Raw genomic sequence first — 24,872 nt, 5'->3', positions numbered from 1 at the left:
CCGATAACATTAAAAATGAACATATATTAGCTGATACCGATATCGGCCATTACCGATAACATTAAAAATGGACTTATATCAGCCTATACTGATAACATTAAAATGGACAAGTATAAGCTGATACTGATAACATAAAAAAATGATCATATATCGGCTGATAACATTAAAAATGAACATATATTAGCTGATACCGATATCGGCCATTATGATAACATTTAAAAAATTTACTTATATCAGCCATTACAGATAACATTAAAAATGGACTCATATCAGCCTATACTGATAACATTAAAATGGACAAGTATAAGCTGATACCGATAACATTAAAATGGACCAATATAAGCTGATACCGATAACATTAAAATGGACAAGTATAAGCTGATACCGATAACATAAAAATGGACCAATATAAGCTGATACCGATAACATTAAAAATGACATATATCAGACGATACCGATAACATTCAAATGGACATTTATCGACCATTATGATAGCATAAAAAATATACATATATTGGCCGAGACCGATACCATTAAAAATGGACATATTTCAGCCGATACCCTTAACATTAAAAATGGACATATATCAGCCGATACCGATAACATTAAAAATGGACATATATCAGCCGATACCGATAACATTAAAAATGGACATATATCAGCCGATACCATAACATTAAAAATTGACATATATCAGCCGATACCGATAACATTAAAAATGGACATATATCAGCCGATACCATAACATTAAAAATGGACATATATCAGCCGATACCGATAACATTAAAAATAGACATATATCAGCCGATATCAATAACATTAAAAAATGACATATATCAGCCGATACCAATAACGTTAAAATGGACATATATCAGCCGATGCAATAACATTCAAATTGTCATATATCAGCCGATACCCTTAACATTAAAAATGGACATATATCAGCCGATACCGATAACATTAAAAATGGACATATAACAGCCGATACCGATAACATTAAAAATGGACATATAACAGCCGATACCGATAACATTAAAAATGGACATATATCAGCCGATACCGATAACATTAAAATGGACATATATCAGCCGATACCGATAACATTAAAATTGTCATATATCAGCCGATACCCTTAACATTAAAAATTGACATATATCAGCCGATACCGATAACATTAAAAATGGACATATAACAGCCGATACCGATAACATTAAAAATGGACATATAACAGCCGATACCGATAACATTAAAAATGGACATATATCAGCCGATACCGATAACATTAAAAATGGACATATATCAGCCGATACCATAACATTAAAAATGGACATATATCAGCCGATACCGATAACATTAAAAATAGACATATATCAGCCGATATCAATAACATTAAAAAATGACATATATCAGCCGATACCAATAACGTTAAAATGGACATATATCAGCCGATGCAATAACATTAAAATTGTCATATATCAGCCGATACCCTTAACATTAAAAATGGACATATATCAGCCGATACCATAACATTAAAAATGGACATATAACAACCGATACCGATAACATTAAATATAGACATATATCAGCCGATACCAATAACATTAAAAATTGACATATATCAGCCGATACCGATAACGTTAAAATGGACATATATCAGCCGATGCAATAACATTAAAATTGTCATATATCAGCCGATACCGATAACATTAAAAATGGACATATATCAGCCGATACCGATAATATTCAAATTGACATATATCAGCCATTACCGATAACATTTAAAAATGTACTTATATCACCCGATACCGATAACATTAAAATAGACAAATATCAGCTGATACTGATAACAAAAAATGTATATATATCAGACAATACCGATAACATTCAAATGGACATATATCGACCATTACCGATAACATAAAAAATATACATATATTGGCAGAGACTGATAACATTAAAAATGGACATATATCAGCCGATACGATAACATTAAAAATGGACATATATGAGCCGATGCCGATAACATTAAAAATGGACATATATCAGCCAATGCCGATAACATTAAAAATTGACATATATCAGCCGATACCGATAACATTAAAAATGGACATATATCAACCGATGCCGATAACATTAAAAATGAACATATATCAGCCGATACGATAACATTAAAAATGGACATATATCAGCCGATACCGATAACATTAAAAATTGACATATATCAGCCAATGCGATAGCATTAAAAAAGGACATATATCAGCTGATACGATAACATTAAAAATGGACATATATCAGCCAATACCGATAACATTAAAAATGGACATATATCAGCCGATGCCGATAACATTAAAAATGGACATATCACAGACTCCACTCATCCCCGGACACCTCTTGTTTGAACTGTTACCGTCAGGACGGCGACTCCGATCACTGGCCACTAGAACATCTAGGCATAGGAACAGTTTCTTCCCACAGGGCATTTCCCTCTTGAACAGTTAACCCCCCCCCCCCCCCCCCCCCAAGGCAAATGCCTGTAAGTGCAATTTTTCCCACTTTTTAGTGCAATATCTCCTAAACTCAGGTGATTACTTATATTACTTATATTATTTATTATTTAAATTTATTCTTACCACCCAAATACTGTAAATGCTCATAATCTATGTCTTCTGACTAAACGTAACCGTGACCTCAAGTTCAAGAGTTTTATTTGTCACATACACAGTTATACAGAATACAACCGGCAGTGAAATGTAAACAGGTCCGCTCCATGGACAGCAAATAACAATTAACAAAAAAAGCACAATAAATTATAAAATAGGGATAGGATAAAATAGGAATAGGATAAGGTGCTATATATATACATATGTAGAATTATGAATAAATCAAGTAAAAGAAATAAGAGATGTGGAATAAAATAAGTGAGATAAAGTAAACTGGAGACTATAAAAATAAATATGTGGATAACAGAAGTGCAGGAGTGTAATGTGCAAACAGCATTTATACTGTTCATACTTTAATACTCACACCTTATACTGTTCATATTTTTCTTCATATTTTTATTCTTAGAATTTTTTATTACCGTGTTGTATTGTATTGTTTATGTGCACTGGAAGCTTCAGCACCAAAAAAAATTCCTTGTGTGTGAAAGCACACTTGGCAATAAAGCTCTTTCTGATTCTGATTCTGATTCTGATATCAGACAATGCGATAACATTAAAAATAGACATATCAGCCGATACCGTTAACATTAAAAATGGACACATATCAGCCGATACCGATAACGTTAAAATTGACATATATCAGCCGATACCGATAACATTACAAATGGACATATATCAGCCGATGCGATAACATTAAAATTGTCAAATATCAGCCGATACCGATAACGTTAAAATGGACATATATCAGCCGATACCAATAACATTACAAATGGACATATATCAGCCGATACGATAACATTAAAAATTGACATATATCAGCCGATACGATAACATTAAAAATTGACATATATCAGCCGATGCGATAACATTAAAATGGTCAAATATCAGCCAATACCGATAACATTCAAATTGACATATATCAGCCATTACCGATAACATTTAAAAAAATTACTTATATCAGCCGATACCGATAACATTAAAATAGACAAATATCAGCTGATACTGATAACATTAAAAATTGACATATATCGACCATTACCGATAACAAAAAAATAAACATATATTGGCAGAGACTGATAACATTAAAAATGGACCAATATAAGCTGATACGATAACATTAAAAATGGACCAATATAAGCTGATACCGATAACATTAAAATGGACAAGTATAAGCTGATACCGATAACATTAAAATGGACCAATATAAGCTGATAACGATAACATTAAAAATAACATATATCAGACGATACCGATAACATTCAAATGGACATATATCGACCATTACGAAAGCATAAAAATATACATATATTGGCCGATACCGATAACATTAAAAATTGACATATATCAGCCGATACCGATAACATAAAAATTGGACGTATATCAGCCGATACCAATAACATTAAAAATAGACATATATCAGCCGATACCAATAACATATAATATTGACATATATCAGCCGATACCGATAACGTTAAAATGGACATATATCAGCCGATACGATAACATTAAAAATTGACATATATCAGCCAATACCGATAACATTAAAAATGGACATATATCAGCCGATACGATAACATTCAAATTGACATATATCAGCCATTACCGATAACATTAAAAAATGTACTTATATCAGCCGATACCAATAACATTAAAATAGATAAATATCAGCTGATACTGATAACATTAAAAATTGACATATATTTGACAATACCGATAACATTCAAATGGACATATATCGACCATTACCGACAACATAAAAAATAAACATATATTGGCAGAGACTGATAACATTGACATATATCAGCCGATACTAATAACATTAAAAATTGACATATATTAGCTGATACCGATAACGTTAAAAAATGACATGTATCAGCCGATACCAATAACATTAAAAATTGACATCAGCCGATGCAAAAAATAAACATATATTGGCAGAGACTGATAACATTAAAAATGGACATATATGAGCCGATGCCGATAACATTAAAAATGGATATGTATGAGCCGATACGATAACATTAAAAATGGACATATATGAGCCGATGCCGATAACATTAAAAATGGACATATATCAGCCAATGCCGATAACATTAAAAATTGACATATATCAGCCGATACGATAATATTGAAAATGAACATATATCAGCCAATACGATAACATTAAAAATGAACATATATCAGCCGATACGATAACATTAAAAATGAACATATATCAGCTGATACCGATAACATTAAAAATGGACATATATGAGCCGATGCGATAACATTAAAAATAGACATATATCAGCCGATACGATAACATTAAAAATGGACATATATCAGCCGATACCGATAACATTAAAATGGACATATATCAGCCGATACCGATAACATTAAAAATGGACATATATCAGCCGATACCGATAACATTAAAAATGGACATATATCAGCCGATACCGATAACATTAAAATGGACATATATCAGCCGATACCCTTAACATTAAAAATGGACATATATCAGCCGATACGATAACATTAAAATGGACATATATCAGCTGATACCGATAACATTAAAATGGACATATATCAGCCGATACCGATAACATTAAAATGGACATATATCAGCCGATACCGATAACATTAAAATGGACATATATCAGCCGATACCCTTAACATTAAAAATTGACATATATCAGCCGATACCGATAACATTAAAATGGACATATATCAGCCGATACCGATAACATTAAAATGGACATATATCAGCCGATACCGATAACATTAAAATGGACATATATCAGCCGATACCGATAACATTAAAAATGGACATATATCAGCCGATACGATAACATTAAAAATGGACATATATGAGCCGATGCCGATAACATTAAAAATGGACATATATCAGCCAATGCCGATAACATTAAAAATTGACATATATCAGCCGATACGATAATATTAAAAATGAACATATATCAGCCAATACGATAACATTAAAAATGAACATATATCAGCCGATACGATAACATTAAAAATGAACATATATCAGCTGATACCGATAACATTAAAAATGGACATATATGAGCCGATGCGATAACATTAAAAATAGACATATATCAGCCGATACCGATAACATTAAAAATGGACATATATCAGCCGATACCGATAACATTAAAATGGACATATATCAGCCGATACCGATAACATTAAAAATGGACATATATCAGCCGATACCGATAACATTAAAAAATGGACATATATCAGCCGATACCGATAACATTAAAATGGACATATATCAGCCGATACCCTTAACATTAAAAATGGACATATATCAGCCGATACGATAACATTAAAATGGACATATATCAGCTGATACCGATAACATTAAAATGGACATATATCAGCCGATACCGATAACATTAAAATGGACATATATCAGCCGATACCGATAACATTAAAATGGACATATATCAGCCGATACCCTTAACATTAAAAATGGACATATATCAGCCGATACCGATAACATTAAAATGGACATATATCGGCCGATACCGATAACATTAAAATGGACATATATCAGCCAATACCGATAACATTAAAATGGACATATATCAGCCGATACCGATAACATTAAAATGGACATATATCAGCCGATACGATAACATTAAAAATGGACATATATCAGCCGATACCGATAACATTAAAAATGGACATATATCAGCCGATGCCGATAACATTAAAATGGACATATATCAGCAGATACGATAACATTTAAAAATGGACATATATCAGCCGATGCCGATAACATTAAAATGGACATATATCAGCCGATACCGATAACATTAAAATGGACATATATCAGCCGATACCGATAACATTAAAATGGACATATATCAGCCGATACCGATAACATTAAAAATGGACATATATCAGCCGATGCCGATAACATTAAAATTGACATATATCAGCCGATGCCGATAACATTAAAATGGACATATATCAGCAGATACGATAACATTAAAAATGGACATATATCAGCCGATACCGATAACATTAAAATGGACATATATCAGCCGATGCCGATAACATTAAAATGGACATATATCAGCAGATACGATAACATTAAAAATGGACATATATCAGCAGATACGATAACATTAAAAATGGACATATATCAGCCGATACCGATAACATTAAAATGGACATATATCAGCCGATACGATAACATTTAAAATGGACATATATCAGCCGATACGATAACATTAAAAATGGACATATATCAGCAGATACGATAACATTAAAAATGGACATATATCAGCCGATACCGATAACATTAAAATGGACATATATCAGCAGATACGATAACATTAAAAATGGACATATATCAGCCGATACGATAACATTAAAAATGGACATATATCAGCAGATACGATAACATTAAAATGGACATATATCAGCAGATACGATAACATTAAAAATGGACATATATCAGCCGATACGATAACATTAAAAATGGACATATATCAGCCGATACCGATAACATTAAAATGGACATATATCAGCCGATACGATAACATTAAAAATGGACATATATCAGCCGATACCGATAACATTAAAAATGGACATATATCAGCCGATACCGATAACATTAAAATGGACATATATCAGCCGATACCGATAACATTAAAATGGACATATATCAGCCGATACCGATAACATTAAAATGGACATATATCAGCCGATACGATAACATTAAAATGGACATGTATCAGCCGATACCGATAACATTAAAATGGACATATATCAGCCATTACCGATAACATTAAAAATGGACATATATCAGCCGATACCCTTAACATTAAAAATGGACATATATCAGCCGATACCCTTAACATTAAAAATGGACATATATCAGCCGATACGATAACATTAAAAATGGACATGTATCAGCCGATACCATAACATTAAAATGGACATATATCAGCCGATACCGATAACATTAAAATGGACATATATCAGCCGATACCGATAACATTAAAATGGACATATATCAGCCGATACGATAACATTAAAAATGGACATGTATCAGCCGATACCATAACATTAAAATGGACATATATCAGCCGATACCGATAACATTAAAATGGACATATATCAGCCGATACCGATAACATTAAAAATGGACATATATCAGCCGATACCGATAACATTAAAATGGACATATATCAGCCGATACCCTTAACATTAAAAATGGACATATATCAGCCGATACGATAACATTAAAATGGACATATATCAGCCGATACCATAACATTAAAATGGACATATATCAGCCGATACCGATAACATTAAAATGGACATATATCAGCCGATACCGATAACATTAAAAATGGACATATATCAGCCGATACCATAACATTAAAAATGGACATATATCAGCCGATACCCTTAACATTAAAAATGGACATATATCAGCCGATACCCTTAACATTAAAAATGGACATATATCAGCCGATACGATAACATTAAAAATGGACATGTATCAGCCGATACCGATAACATTAAAATGGACATATATCAGCCGATACGATAACATTAAAAATGGACATGTATCAGCCGATACCATAACATTAAAATGGACATATATCAGCCGATACCGATAACATTAAAATGGACATATATCAGCCGATACCGATAACATTAAAATGGACATATATCAGCCGATACGATAACATTAAAAATGGACATGTATCAGCCGATACCATAACATTAAAATGGACATATATCAGCCGATACCGATAACATTAAAATGGACATATATCAGCCGATACCGATAACATTAAAAATGGAGTGTTATTTCTGCACGACTAGAGGCTCCAAACAGAATGACTGTTTTTAAACAGGTTTCCTAAAACACTCAGTTGAAGCAGGTCTACTCGCAGGTCGATCACTGTCAGACCGCCAGTTTAGTCTTGACGATCAGTCTGTAGCGCTATCAGCCTGAGGTCAGTCCCTGATGTCTTCTGTCTCTTCTCTCGTTCTAGACGCCAAGACAAACCGCCTCCATGTCCTTCTGTTGGTGAGATTAAATATCAGCTTCCCTCATTTGACCTGCAACTATTATAAGAGATACTACAATACTGAGAAGGACGTCATATGTTTGCATTCAACCTCTGTGAAACTGATTAAACTAGTTATCATGTGGACTTTAGATAGCAGCACTAGACCAGACTGTTTTTATTACAGACCAGTCTTTACACTTCTGGGATAAAATCATCGTTTTGCTATAATACCATATCCAGAACTTTTTAGTTAGTGGAGACACCTTTACACACTGCAAAAAATGCTTTTCTTACTCAGTATTTTTGTCTTGTTTCGAGTCAAAATATCAAAACAAATCTTACATTTAGAAACATTTACTAGACAAGTAAAGATTATTGTCTTGTTTTGGGAATAAATAACTCAAAATGAAGAGAGTTTTAGCTTAAAATAAGATAAATAATCTGCCAATGGGGTGAGAAAAATAATCTTGTTTTCTGTTTGAATTAAGATTATTTTTCTCACCCCATTGGCAGATTATTAATCTTATTTCAAGCTAAAACTCTCTTCATTTTGAGTTATTTTTCCCCAAAACAAGACAATTACTTTTGCTTGTCTAGTAAATACTTCTTGTTTTAAGAATTTTTAGATGTTTGGACTGGAAACAAGACAAAAATACTGAGTAAGAAGAGCATTTTGTTACTATGAGGTAGTCGAATAATCAAAAATGAGTCTTTTGAATTAGACTGCACTAGACAGGCTAGTCTGCGTTCAACAAGTATGTTTCCAAAGCTGGATTTTCTTGTGGAAAACCTGTGCTGATAAACAGAGCCGGTGTCTGATCTGTAGACGTGAACAGATGTGCTTTGCAACAAAAAGCATTTGGGGTCGTGTGAAAATATGAAAATATCCTCGCAGGAAGTATTCTTATGGAAAAGACGTTGGCGGAGCGGATCATTCCGAGGTGACAGGAAATAATAGGGAAAGCTTTGGCAGGGTTGTCTGACGGCCTGTTTGTGATGGCGCTGTCTGCGTGAGAACAACCGCAACGTGGTCTTCCACAAACGGGACCCTTCTGTGCCAAACGCACCAATATCTGGCTGCTTGGGTTTCAGTACTCAGTCATGTCTCAGAATGTGGTTACGGTACTAACCAATACTGCTCAATTCGGGCCTCATAATAAATCAAAAGACTCAATTTCTCCAGCATTGAGATCAGTGGGAGAGCAGATAATTCTAAAACTTTAAAGTTATGTGCTTTTATTCAGCCTTTCCAGCAGCTCAGAGATCTCAATATGAACTTGTTATCCACGTATTCTCATTTGGTGTTTGTTTTTTATATTTCATCTCAGAAGTTTTAGAATAGAAGCACATCTCTCCCAGCAAACAGGGGACGTTCTGTCAAAGTTCACTCAAAGTTATGAACAAACGTTCTTCCGGTAACATTAACAGGCCACGTACACACTGTAAAGTTTCAGGAGTGACAAACGCATTTAACTACACTTCCGAAACTGTGATGATTGACTAGGCCTTTCACGATAAATACTTTTTGTTTCGCAATACATCTTCCTAGAAATAATTGCGATAAACGATATTATTTTAATGCTATGCCCTAAATATATATTCCTAATATAACAGCACAATAATGCAAGTTGACCTACACACTTTCAAATGACAACTTTTTAATTCTTTAGCTCATAGAAATTATGGGTAAAAATATATTATCATAAATAAAAAATTTAATAAATAGTAAATAAACATGTTCCCTTGTGAAACGCCTTTAACACTTGTTATTCTGCGTTGACGTTTATATGTGCACCGGAACGGGGGATCGCGGCTTTGAAGTCGAGTCCTTTTGGGCTTATTCTTCCAGACTGTCAGTAGCTGTCAGGAAAACACTACACTCAAAAAAATGCTGGGTTAAAAACAACCCAAAAGAAGAAATTGGGTTGTTTAAATGGGTCCATTAACGGGGTTCAAACAACCCAACTTCTGGATTTGTCCATTTTCAACCCAACTTGGGTTGTTTTAACCCAGCATTTTTATAGTGTATAATGCCTCAAATGGCGCATTTTTTCACATGTCGATAACCGCTCCGAGAACGCCTCCGTCACAGAAAACATTCAAGATGACCACACAATCGAGTAAAATGTTGGTGACATTCATTATCATGTAAACATAATGGGCGATATATTGCATCACAAAAAATTATTGCGGTCATGTACCATATATTGTGCGATATATTGATTATCACGACAGGTCTATGATTAATAACGTGATAACCATAGCAACACGCTATACACTCACCTAAAGGATTATTAGGAACACACACTAATACTGTGTTTGACCCCCTTTCTCCTTCAGAACTGCCTTAATTCTCCGTGGCATTGACCAACAAGCTGCTGAAAGCATTCTTTAGAAATGTCGGCCCATATTGATAGGAGAGCATCTTGCAGTTGATGGAGATTTGTGGGATGCACATCCAGGGCACGAAGCTCCCGTTCCACCACATCCCAAAGATGCTCTATTGGGTTGAGATCTGGGGACTGTGGCGGCCATTTTAGTACAGTCAACTCATTGTCATGTTCAAGAAACCAATTTGAAATGATTGGAGCTTTGTGACATGGAGCATTATCCTGCTGGAAGTAGCCATCAGAGGATGGGCACATGGTGGTCATAAAGGAATGGACATGGTCAGAAACAATGCTCAGGTAGGCCGTGGTATTTAAACGATGCCCAATTGGCACTAAGGGGCCTAAAGTGTGCCAAGAAAACATCCCCCACACCATTACACCACCACCACCAGCCTGCACAGTGGGAACAAGGCATGATGGATCCATGATCTCATTCTGTTTACGCCAAATTCTGACTCTACCATCTGAATGTCTCAACAGAAATCGAGACTCATCAGACCAGGCAACATTTCTCCAGTCTTCAACTGTCCAATTTTGGTGAGCTTGTGCAAATTGCCGCCTCTTTTTCCTATTTGTAGTGGAGATGAGTGGTACCCGGTGGGGTCTTCTGCTGTTGTAGCCCATCCGCCTCAAGGTTGTGTGTGTTGTGGCTTCACAAATGCTTTGCTGCATACCTCGGTTGTAACGAGTGGTTATTTCAGTCAAAGTTGCTCTTCTATCAGCTTGAATCAGTCGGCCCATTCTCCTCTGACCTCGAGCATCAACAAGGCATTTTCTCCCACAGGACTGCTGCATACTGGATGCTCTTCCCTTTTCACACCATTCTTTGTAAACCCTAGAAATGGTTGTGTGTGTAAATCCCAGTAACTGAGCAGATTGTGAAATACTCAGACCGGCCCGTCTGGCACCAACAACCATGCCACGCTCAAAACGGCTTAAATCACCTTTCTTTCCCATTCTGACATTCAGTTTGGAGTTCAGGAGATTGTCTTGACCAGGACCACACCCCTAAATGCACTGAAGCAACTGCCATGTGATTGGCTGATTAGATAATTGCATTAATGAGAAATTGAACAGGTGTTTCTAATAATCCTAATAATTTAGGTGAGTGTAGATATACTTCAGCAACAAAAGATTTATGTTCAGCAATTTTAGGTAAAACACTGTTGACGGAGGCGTTGTGTTTTTGTGTAAAAAGTGTAACAGAAGCAGGATAAATTAATAAACAGGTTACCGGGCGAAATCAAATCGCTGGCAGATCAGGCTGGGTTTATATATATATATATATATATATATATATATATATATATATATATATATATATATATACATACATACATACATACATACATACATACATACATACACACACACATATACATACATACATACATAGATACATACATACATACACACACACACACACATATACATACATACATACATACATACATACATACATACATACATACATACATACATACATACATACATACATACATTATTTATTTATTTATTATATTTGGATGTTCGTTATTTTTTTAAATGTTGCTACTTGTTTCAAAACGTTAAGAGAACATTCAAATCTAACGTTCCCACTGTGTTTAGAGAATGATCAAATGTAATGTTCGCATATCCAAGAAAAGACACTTTGAAAGTTCAGAGAACATTCAGAAATGTTGTAACATTCTGAGAGTGTATTGCTGGGCTATTACGTCTCCGGTGCAGTTTTCTTCTGGCTTGTTTGGTGAGAGTGTGTGAGCCAAGCCCCAGGAGAGCTCCACGGGGGACCGTAGGAGAGCCGTCGAGGCCGCTCTGGCTTTGTTTATTCACATGCGGCGGGCTGGGGGGTCTGCAGGAGGACCTTCTGCATCTGACGTCGACACTCGACACTTATTTAACACACATGCGGCTGGAAGAGGAAAGCACAGGGATGCATGTAAAGGCCAATGAGAGGCAGTGGAACTCAGAAAGAAGTTTAGTGTACAAATGGGATAAATCTCTTTTTTACTTTTATTAGGAGTGCAAAAGTTACAACAGAGTAAACACAGAACAAAACAACAAAAATAAAACAGCAGTAATAGTAACAGCAATAAAACCAAAAATAAGCAGAACTGACAGTAGTAATAGTAGAAGTATTTAAATAGTAATAGCATGTATATTAATACTGATACTTGTATATCAATCAATCATCTTTATTTCTATCGCTCTTCTCCAGCGCCGATTGTGTCAGAGCAGCTTCAGTGTCAAACAGGACAATACTGCAGCAGAATTAGATTTGGCTGTACAGTCGTTCTGGAGTAAACAGTGATGTTATCAGCTTATTTTAATTTATCATAGAGAGACAATGTTGGAAGATCAGTATTATAGTTTATAGAATTAAATAAGACCTCATTCATTAATTGTATATTTAGTTGAATAACTCTGATCATAATGTTAGTGTCCCCAACTGAGCAAGCCAAGCCAAAGGCGACCAAAGGAACCGAAACTCCATCAGGGCATGATGGAGAAAAATAAACCTTGGAGAAACAATAATGATATATCAATAATGTTACTAAAGATCAGTTGGGCTGACAGCAATAGTAATATCAATAATAGATTAATTATCAATAAACATTAATAATAATGATAATTATAACAGTAGTGGTACTAATACAAAAAAGGGGATGATAATATTTGTGTTGACAAAAAAAGTTAAATCCATCATAATGAGAACAACAACAACATTTGTATCAATAATAATAATAATAATTTAAGTAAGTAATTCTGTTGCTCAAAGGTTTCTCTTTCTGTTTTTAGAGTGACGTTCACGATCATGCAGTACCGCATTGCTCTCTAGGAGAAGCATTTGAGACATTAAAGGCACATTATGTAAGATTTTTGGATTAAAATATCTAAAAACTGTTACAACAGTGTTATATATTTTGTTATATATTATTTATTAATTTGTTATATATTTTGTTGAGTTGTGTACTTATATTTTCCCAAATGTTTCCATGAATGTTCAAATCCTGAGAAATCATGCATTTTAACCAAGTCTTCGCGTTACCCTCCAGTGTTATTGTGTGTGTGTGTGTGTGTGCGTGTGTGTGTGTGTGTGTGTGTGTGTGTGTGTGTGTGATCTCACACAGCCATATGCTAATCGCTAAAGTAACCCCTGTACCCTCCAGTGTTATGGTGTAGTAACCATGGAAACGCGCTAGTAACCATGGAAACGCGCTAAAAACATGTGGAAATAGCTCCCTCTACTGGCTGTAGTCTTTAGGCTCTCGACAAAAAAAATCCTCAGATGATGCAAAATGACAGATGATTTTAAAATACATTAATCTCTCGTCTCGGGGGGGGGGGGGATCCTTCGAAGATACTGCCGGCTTTTTACTGATACAAAGCCATATGCTAATCGCTGAAGTAACCCTTTAACAAACAAATCTCACGACAGCCGAGACAAAGACAAAACAAGCTGAGTCAATGTGGTAACACATAGACAGTAATAAATGGACACAGCGACCCCATTGACTTCAACGGCAGAAAATAAAGTCAATTAGAAGCCCTCACTTCCTGAAGGCTGAGCGAACTGCGCCGGCTCAGACTGAGCTTGAGGACGTAGATGTGACGTGAGCCTCCTGTCTGACAGCTGTAGGTCTTCTAGTAGTTGTGGAAAGTGAAATCTGAATCACGTTGTTTAAATATTTTCTCCCGTTGCTTTTGGTTCCCTGTCAGCTTCTCCCCATTCTTCCCCCTTGACTTTATCAGACTTTATGTCTCCACATCCCCCCGACGGCCTCATAGACAGCTAAAGATTGTTTCTGAGGGTCTCCTCAGGTCTATACGGTAATTTTTCAACTGTGCGACAGAGTCGCGTTGGTTATGACGCAATCGTTAGCCTATTTTTACAAAAACAGCTTCTACGGGGCGATAGTGTAAGATACAAGGTAATGGAGCCTTTTATACATTGTCGTGTTTCTTTATAAATAAACAATGGACAAATGGAGTCTTTAAACGCCTCAGATGTAAAGTTATTCACTGTCAAAGTGACTCAAAAATGAATGGGAGTCAATGGGATGCTAACAGCAGGTGATGGCTTGGTTAGCAATGGCCGCCCCTAGGGGTGGAGCGCTTTCCGAGCGCTAGATTACCCCCTTGTTTTTAACCAAGACACCACGTTACCCTCCGGTGTTATGGTGTAGTAACCATGGAAACACTACCGCTAAAAACATGTGGAAATAGCTCCATCTACTGGCTGTAGTCTTTAGCCTCTCGACAAAAAAATCCTCAGATGACGTAACATTTTTTGAATTTTTTCAAGAGATAAAATACATAAATATGAATATACTCCCGGGTTTTTACTGATACAAAGCCATATGCTAAATCTCTGAAGAAACCCTTTAACCCTTAAATGCATGACTGTTTCGCCAAACATTCTTACATATTCGGGTTGTTAGCGACCCGGATCTATATTTAACATGGCTAGAGCTCTACCAGTCATTTGCATTTAATCATTTAGCAGACGCTTTTATCCAAAGCGACTTACAAAAAAGGGGAGAGCAATAGAAGCAACGAAACAAACAAGGCCAACAACCTGTAAGAGCTGTAAGAAGTCTCAATTAATTAGCACAGTACACAAGTTTTTATGTATTTTATTTATTTTATATATATAGCCATCTACAATAGCCACCTACAACAAAAACTCACGTACACAAAATACCGAACACTGGATTACCTGTCGCGATAATATATAAATCTCCTGATGTGAGAGTAACAGCTACAGAAGAATAAAATAAAACCTATTTGGTTCCCTTTTGGAGCTTTGAAGGGTTTAGTTTGAGCAGATGTTTAACACCATCATCATCATCATCTGTCCTCGTCAGAGCTCGTCTACATTCAGCATCTGCCTCATATTCACCATCTCACGCACATTCTCATTTTCAACGTCTTCAAAATCAATATTTTGATCACTGACAGCTTCTTCACCAGATCCATCCTCAGTGACATTGACTCTAATATCTGATTGTGTTCAGTTCTTGCTCTCTGCAGTAAATCACTGAGACATTTCAAGTTTTGCCGATTATAATTATTATAGTTTCGTTTTCTGTCAGAGGTAACTATGAGTGAAACGTCACTTCATCATTGTGTATCAGACATCGCCACCTTGTGGAATAAAGGTGAATTGCGCCTTATTTTGTGATTATAAATTCATTTATCATTGTGCGAAAAAAAATACAATCGTACACACCTCGAGTCGTTAGCGACCCTATACAATTTTGACAAAAAACAGACATTCAATTATAATTCTATTATTTTTTTCTTGTTATATTGTTTAAAATGGATTGATTGAGGAATACTAAGAAGGTTGATGTCTAACTTTAAAAAATGAATGAGGAGGAGGAGGAGGAGGAGGAGGGTAGTGAATCATGTCTCGGGTCGCTAACGACACGAGGTATGCATTTAAGGGTTAACAAACTAATCTCATGACAGCCGAGACAAAGGCAAAAAGAGACTAATAAACGAGCTGAGTTAATATGGTAACACGTCTTCTCTACAGTCGTACCCGATGTGACGGATGCAGATATGGAGGACGAACGCTGCCCCCTGGTGAGCGGATGTGATCGCGTGGACGGACGGTGTGTGTGTGAGTCCAAACACTCCTGCCTCAAAACGTACAGCTATCCCGACAGAGACGCGTGTGTGCACACTGGGAAAACAGGTACTGACCCTGAAAGGGAAGCACTTTATAACAAATAAAGCATTTAATCCAAGAATTCAGATTGGAACACGTCCCAAAATTGCTGCATGGCGTTTTCTTTGCGAGCAGCTCTTCTGGGACGTGTTTTAACAGGTTTGTGTATGATATATCTTTAAAGGAACACTCCGCCATTTTTAGAAATAGGACTTATTCAACTTCTTTCCTACATTTAGATATGTGGGCAAATGCATTTTTGTTTTAGTTTGGCTGAGTCGCCGCTAGCTTAGCTTAGCATAATGAATGGAATCCTATGTTACCAGCTAGCATGTAGCTTTTTGTACTTGGTGTGAATACGCAGACCACAAGAAGTAATTAGGTGTTGTTGTTTTTTTGGATCACTTTTACTCGGGACATGCTAACTGGCAACATAGGATTCCATTCATTATGCTAAGCTAAGCTAGCGGCGACCCTGCCGAACTAAAACAATGCACTGAGACAAAAATGTATTTGCCCACATATCTAAATGTAGGAGAGAAGCTGAATAAGCCCTATTTCTAAAAACGGCGGAGTGTTCCTTTAAATAAACCATCATGTCACATCGTTTACATTCAGCATAAAGTTATTTGAACTTAAATTTATTTTAAATGAATCGAACCAAGTTTACATTAGGGTAAGATGTGATTTATATGGCCTGTTAATTATGGTCTATTAATCATCTGTAGCCTGTGTTTGACCTGAAACACTCTCCGTCTCTCAGGGTCTCGCCGTCACGAACACAGACACAGGTTTGTGGGCCCAGTGAAGCCGGAGTGTGTGTTTTCTGGCTGTAATCTGACGGCCGACGGCTGTGTTTGTGCGTCTCAGAGCTGCTATGATCACTTCACATACGCCAACCGCAGTCAGTGCCAGAGAGCGGCAGGTAACGCTACATTTCCTGTGCATTAACACTGAACGTGTGTGTGTGTGTGTGTGTGTGTGTGTGTGTGTGTGTGAGCCTGTTTATGTGGTTTATGAGGACACAAATTTGTATAACTACATGGGTATTACACTGGTATTACAAGATAAATGTGGTTTATGAGGACATTTCAAATAGCTTTAAAAACATACTAAATTATGTTTTTTTGAGAAAGTAAAAATGAATGCAGAATGTTTCCTGTGATGGGTAGGTTTAGGGGCAGTGTGTGTGTGTGTGTGTGTGTGTGTGTGTGTGTGTGTGTGTGTGTGTGTGTGTGTGTGTGTGTGTGTGTGTGTGTGTGTGTGTGTGTGTGTGTGTGTGTGTGTGTGTGTGTGTGTGTGTGTGTGTGTGCGCGTGCGCGCTACAGGAGCGTGCACAGGTTTTAATATTTGTGTTTTATTATGAGCAATGCTAACGGTCTAAATAGATTCAATGATGTATGCTAAGCTATGCTAAAAGCGCTACCGCCAGAAACAGAGATCGTCTGATTGGATTCAGAAAACGTCAAAACTCAACTGTTTAACTCTAAGGGACTTGGAAAACAATTTTCAAAAGTGAAGTGTTCCTTTAAAGATTCAGTCTCTCTAAGCTCCGCCCCTCTGAGAGCTGCTCTGCTCTGATTGGTCAGAAACCGAACGCTCATTATCATATCTGAATCTCAGCTCTTGACACACAGTGATGTGAACAGTATTGATGGCGTGAGTTTGATCGTATCAATCCCAACAGAAAACCGCATCGTCTCCACATGAACAACATTAACCAGTCTCAGAGACGGCTACAGTGTGTGAGGGCGGAGCTAAGAGACACTATTCAGCCAATGGGGTGACATTATGCTAATAAGCCAAACCTACGCAGGTTCAGCAGGAAGTGAGACTCCGTTCAGCAGCGCTTCTTTCTTTTAGGAGACAAAAACAAAAACATTTATCTTTATTCAGATATACATAATAGTTATACACGGCACACACACACACACAAACTTTTGTTTTGGATGCGATTAATCCAAACGGATCTCACGGCAATTCCTACATATTTCACGAGGTGGCTAATTCGAATCAAAATCAAAATTTTGAATAGCATTTTTAAAGTTTAATGTAAGAAAGCTGTCACACTGTAAAAAAAGAAAGAAAGTTGAGAACTTAAACGTTTAAGGCAACCAATGCAGAACATTTTTGAGTTAAGAGTTGAATAAACTTTTAAAGTGGACTAGATGTTGTAATAATCATTTCTCATGCAGAGATTCAGTATTTATAACCTCAGTCCGGTTTCATTTAATGCATGTTGAGTTTATTCTCGTTTAGAGCTTTACTTTAGTGCTGTATTTTTATTCTCTCAAAAACTATATTTATCTTTGTTTTTTGACACTTGTCAGAGCTTTTACCTTGCTAACAGCTTGATTACATTACTGCATGAATGGCGATATCCCAAAAAGCATAATAGAGGCACTTTAAGTTATAAAAAGAATAATGCCTTTGTAATGAAGGCTGTGCATTAATGAATCCTACAGTCAGAATAATGAACTGGTTTTCCTGCTGTAAGATGATTATTACTAGTTCCAGATGCCATCTGCAGACTTTTGCTCACATTTACTGTGGGAAAAACTGGATTAATTATCATAAAATGTGTTCAGCCCTGTGTGTAATATACTCGTATTGTTTGCTGAAAGCATCAGATTAGATTGAATATTTTATACACATATTGAATATTTCATCATAGTTTCTTTCCTATTGTGCCGTATATCGAGTGAATCGCTTCTCAAACAAGAACAAATGCGGGCGGGGCTTGATTGAATGGTTGTGGTCTGCTATTGGCTGATCTCATGTGAGTGACAGGTGGCCCCGCCCTCATCATCAGAGAAGAGATGAAGTTATTCTGATTCAGGATTACAAGACACATTCATTTAACAAAATAGTAATTTATATTAAACACGACAATATTCCATAAAAAATAGAAAAAGCTCTATTTTAGTTTCCAGGATTTTCACACACAACCATTTCTAAGGTTTACAAAGACTGGTGTGAAAAGGGAAGAGCATCCAGTCTGCAGCAGTCCTGTGCAGGGGCGGAGCCAGACGATGTAAACATTCGGGACTTAGCCCAAACCTAGGGGGGTCCGGGGGCATACTCCCCCGAGGAGATTTTTTTCCCATTTACATCAGCTAAATGCACTATTTTCCAGGCTGTTTGAGATAATAGAATGCCAAAAATCTATATAATATCTGGGAAAATTATAAGTTACTTTTAAAAAATTCAGCCAGTAGAGCCTACAACCTGTTTGGTATTTAACTGTTCTCCAGCTGTAGTGAATCCAAAACACCAAAAATGTTAAGGATGACTCATTTTAACCCCTGGCAAATAAAAAAGGCAACCATTATCTGACTATGTTTAAGTTAGCCTGCATAGGTGAAATTAGGATTTGGTGTAAACATCATTATTAATCTTTAGAGTTCAGTTTGGTTTACTTTGTGCTTAGCTGACAAATTTGCTACATCAGAATCCATGCTTTTGAGTATTGAGTATATACTATATATACTTTTGAGTATAACAGCATCAGATGTTGTTTTCGGCTGCAAACTTTCGCGGTTGGTTAGTTCTTCAAAGGAAATGCCCATATTTGGATTAGACAGCGCTGTGTGTGAGACTGAGAGCTTAATAACAGGCATGACATGTTTCTGTGAATGGAGACGGCACGGGAGCTCGCGTTAAAATAACTTTGGATGATTTCAGGTAGAAATCTAAAGGCGCACGGTGACAAAATATAATGAAATAACCACCTTAAATGTGTAATGTTGCCTTTTTTTTATTTTGACATGAAAGCTTACATGTTAAGGGAGTAAACTGGCCCAAAATCTCAAAATTGACTGTTTTCACCTGTCGTGTCTCGCCTTAATAAGTAAAACCTAACGTTAACTCTAGCTAGCCAGCAATACAGTCATGTAACTCAAGTGTTACAACAGCGGATTCACAAACCTGTAACGCTTTCGTCTGACGCAGAATCTCTTTGGCCGGTGAGGTTTAGTGTTCCTTTAAAAAAAAAAGTGTAGTGTCCATGTTAACTATAGTTCACTACGACGCCGGTGAAATACAAAAGCCCGCGCCAATCCCTGATGACAACGACGAAGAAGAAGATGTATATTTTTCTTCGTTAGTTTTTATTGGCTGTTGGGATTGGCAAACAAGATGAGTGATGTGCGACGCATTGCCGACTGCCACACACACAGTAAAGCTTTTGTTTCATTTTTTCCCGCTCCAGTCTGTAAGACTGAGAGGAAATGAAACAAAATAAAGTTTTTTTTTTTTTTTACTAAAAGATTCAGGGCTTTTGACAAAACATTCGGGGCTTAAGCCCAATTAGCCACCCCCCCGCTCCGCCCCTGGTCCTGTGGGAGAAAATGCCTTGTTGATGCTCGAGGTCAGAGGAGAATGGGCCGACTGATTCAAGCTGATAGAAGAGCAACTTTGACTGAAATAACCACTCGTTACAACCGAGGTATGCAGCAAAGCATTTGTGAAGCCACAACACACACAACCTTGAGGCGGATGGGCTACAACAGCAGAAGACCCCACCGGGTACCACTCATCTCCACTACAAATAGGAAAAAGAGGCGACAATTTGCACGAGCTCACCGATAGTGGACAGTTGAAGACTGGAGAAATGTTGCCTGGTCTGATGAGTCTCGATTTCTGTTGAGACATTCAGATGGTAGAGTCAGAATTTGGCGTAAACAGAATGAGAGCATGGATCCATCATGCCTTGTTCCCACTGTGCAGGCTGGTGGTGGTGGTGTAATGGTGTGGGGGATGTTTTCTTGGCACACTTTAGGCCCCTTAGTGCCAATTGGGCATCGTTTAAATGCCACGGCGTACCTGAGCATTGTTTCTGACCATGTCCATCCCTTTATGACCACCATGTGCCCATCCTCTGATGGCTACTTCCAGCAGGATAATGCACCATGTCACAAAGCTCAAATCATTTCAAACTGGTTTCTTGAACATGGAAATGAGTTGACTGTACTAAAATGGCCGCCACAGTCACCAGATCTCAACCCAATAGAGCATCTTTGGGATGTGGTGGAACGGGAGCTTCGTGCCCTGGATGTGCATCCCACAAATCTCCATCAACTGCAAGATGCTCTCCTATCAATATGGGCCGACATTTCTAAAGAATGCTTTCAGCAGCTTGTTGATCAATGCCACGGAGAATTAAGGCAGTTCTGAAGGAGAAAGGGGGTCAAACACAGTATTAGTGTGTGTTCCTAATAATCCTTTAGGTGAGAGTATTTTTAAGTTAATACATTTTTGATTGTTTGTTTAATTGTAATAATTAGGGCCGGGACTCAATTAAAAAAATGTATCTAATTAATTAGAGGCTTCGTAATTAATTAATCGAAATTAATCGCATTTTAATTGCATATAAATATTTGACCTGGAACAATGAGAAGTAATTTTTCACATGGATTTTTAGTATACCATTGAATAATGACTGAATACATAAGCTTAATCAACAAAATATAGTTTATTTATTTCAGTCCAGCAGACCAGTGCAATGTTTGCCATTAAGTTTAGCAAAAGCATATTTGTGATATTTGAGGCTCGATGTGCTGCTCCTTGTTGTATAGCAGGGGTGTCCAATCCTGCTCCTGGAGGGCCACTGTACTGCAGAGTTTAGCTCTAACCCCAATTAAACACACCTGTACCAGCTAATTAAGGTCTTATTAGGCATACTTGAAACTTTAGCAGTGTGTTGAGGCAAGCTGGAGCTAAACTCTGCAGGACAGTGGCCCTCCAGGACTGACTTTGGACACCCCTGTTGTATAGCTTGCACACAACCACGCTCTTGTCGACGCTTCCATCCTTTCGTTTTTTAAAACAAAATTTCCCATCCACGGGGCCGAGCAATGCGGTGTCATCAGCTTCTTCGTTCATGTTCACACTGGTTTGTTGTTGTCGTGACTCGTCGTGAGCGCTAGTTGGTGTTCCAGTATAATCGGTCCGTCGAAACTCATTCATTGAAAAACGTTCCGCGGTGCAAAAATAAGCGTGATTAAAATTATTTATTTTTTTGCGTAATTAATTAACGCGCTAAAGTCCCGTAGTTAATTAATCTTAATTAACGCGTTAAAGTCCCAGCCCTAGTAATAAAATTTCATAATGTTTTTACTGAATCAAATATATGACTCTTTCAGAAACATTCCAATCTAGGGGTGTACCGATTCATCTACTACATCGATGTATCGATTTATATTCCTATGATCCAACTACATTGATCTGTGCTCGGCAAGTTAGCCTTCCGGACGACAAATATCGATCTAATATAGTTTTAAAAGGTAATCGATCGATGATACGGCGGATGACAGAGGAGAAGCCAACGAGCGAGAAATGATCAGGCCAGCATTACGGTCCAGTGTGAGAAAACACTTTGGCTTTAGTAAAGATGGAGGTGTTCTAAAGGAGTCACTCGCTGTTTGTAGCAGCATCAGGTTCAGCCACTGCTCATTCAGTCTGAAGAGATGTCGGTGGCACTTTATTTTTGATATAAATATTATATTTGTCTTATTTTTATGTTCAAAAACAACAGCAAAAGTAGTTGGTAAACCTATTGTTTATTAAACCTGAAGAGATGTTAGTTGCACTTTATTTGTGATATTAATATTATAATATATTTATTTTGATAAACAAGCAGAAGTAGCAGTAGTAGTATGTTGGTTGCACTTACTGTACTTTTATTGAAAATGAGAGCAGAAAAGGTTAACTTCCTGTTAATTCAACCTAAACTGTTGGTTGCACTTTATTAAATAAAATGTGAACACATTTGCCATTAATTGTTTACTTGTTTGTTTATATCCATAATTAATTGATATCTGATTCCCTTAAAATAAACAACAGGAATCTAGGAAACTTCACCTGCACGTATTTATTTCAGTCACACTGATTTCAATTTTTGGCTAAAAAGTTACTGAATCGATTTCAATTCACTGAATCGTTTCGGATCGCATCGTTCTAAATTTACCAATATCGTCCTTGAATCGTATCGACAACCTCAAATCGTGATACGAATCGAATCGTTGTTAAAACGAATCGTTACACCCCTAATAAAATCCCAGTGTTTAGAACAGTAGCGTGTACACATTGATGAATCAAAACTTTGAAAAGAACTTTGTCAGTTCTTGTGACATTCGCCTCCTCTGAGATGTTGTAATAATCATTTCTCATGCACAGATTCAGTATTTATAACTTCAGTCCGGTTTTATTTAATGCATGTTGAGTTTATTTTCGTTTAGAGCTTTACTTTAGTGCTGTAGTTTTATTCTCTCAAAAACTCATTATTCTCCTGGTTTATTATAATGCTAATCAAAGTGAAGCTCCTAAGAATGTGCCGATCGGTTTCTCTGAATGAAGAGCGAGAGTCGGTGTGTGTGTGTGTGTGTGTGTGTGTGTGTGTGTGTGTGTGTGTGTGTGTGTGTGTGTGTGTGTGAAGGCCTGGTGTTGTTTAATCTGTCAGACCTGAGCCGATCTGTGCATCTGTCCTGCGAAGCACATGAGCCTCAGCCGCTCTCCTCTCTCAGCCACGCCCCTCCGGCAGCCAAACACTGAGCCCTGCTTGTGTGCGATTACTCAAGCGCACATCTGTTGATCATTAGCTTGTTTGCAGTGTGTGTGTGTGTGTGTGTGGGCATGTTTTTGTGACCTATTAGGACACAAATGTGTATAATGCCATGGGTATGACACAGGTATTACAGGAGAGGGTGAAATATGAGGACATTACCCATGGCCCCACTTTACAAAAGGCTTATAAATCACACAGGAGGAGTTTTTATGAGAAAGTAAAAATGCAGAATGTTTCCTGTGATGGGTAGGTTTAGGGCCAGGGGCAGGGGCAGTGTGTGTGTGTGTGTGTGTGTGTGTGTGTGTGTGTGTGTGTGTGTGTTATCAAAGCTTCAGTGTGTAGCTCATATAACAGACTCTTCCCTGAAGACCAGCTTTCCTCCACATGCGGAGCACATATGATCAGGAACCACACGTGTTCTCGCTCAGCTCTGACTGTACATGATGAGGGGTGAACATTTCTAATGTGTGTGTGGACACTAACTTTTCTATGTGAACAACTGTTTCCAACACTGATAATACTCATAACTGTGTGTTG

General features: G+C 37.0%; 1 protein-coding gene across 2 annotated transcripts in view; it reads left to right on the top strand.

The window, feature by feature from the left end:
• The window catches only part of LOC137090872 (cysteine-rich motor neuron 1 protein-like), a 114,317-nt gene that overhangs the window by 3,831 nt on the left and 85,614 nt on the right, over window positions 1-24,872 (top strand). For both annotated transcript variants that reach the window (XM_067454852.1, XM_067454851.1), the window contains exons 2-3: window positions 16,637-16,798; window positions 17,535-17,696. In XM_067454852.1, coding sequence (XP_067310953.1) covers window positions 16,637-16,798; window positions 17,535-17,696 — 324 coding nt within the window. The remainder of the gene's footprint in view (window positions 1-16,636; window positions 16,799-17,534; window positions 17,697-24,872) is intronic.

Source organism: Pseudorasbora parva, chromosome 10 (assembly GCF_024679245.1).
Source record: "Pseudorasbora parva isolate DD20220531a chromosome 10, ASM2467924v1, whole genome shotgun sequence".
NCBI lineage: Eukaryota > Metazoa > Chordata > Actinopteri > Cypriniformes > Gobionidae > Pseudorasbora > Pseudorasbora parva.
This window is presented reverse-complemented; position numbering and strand designations above follow the sequence as displayed.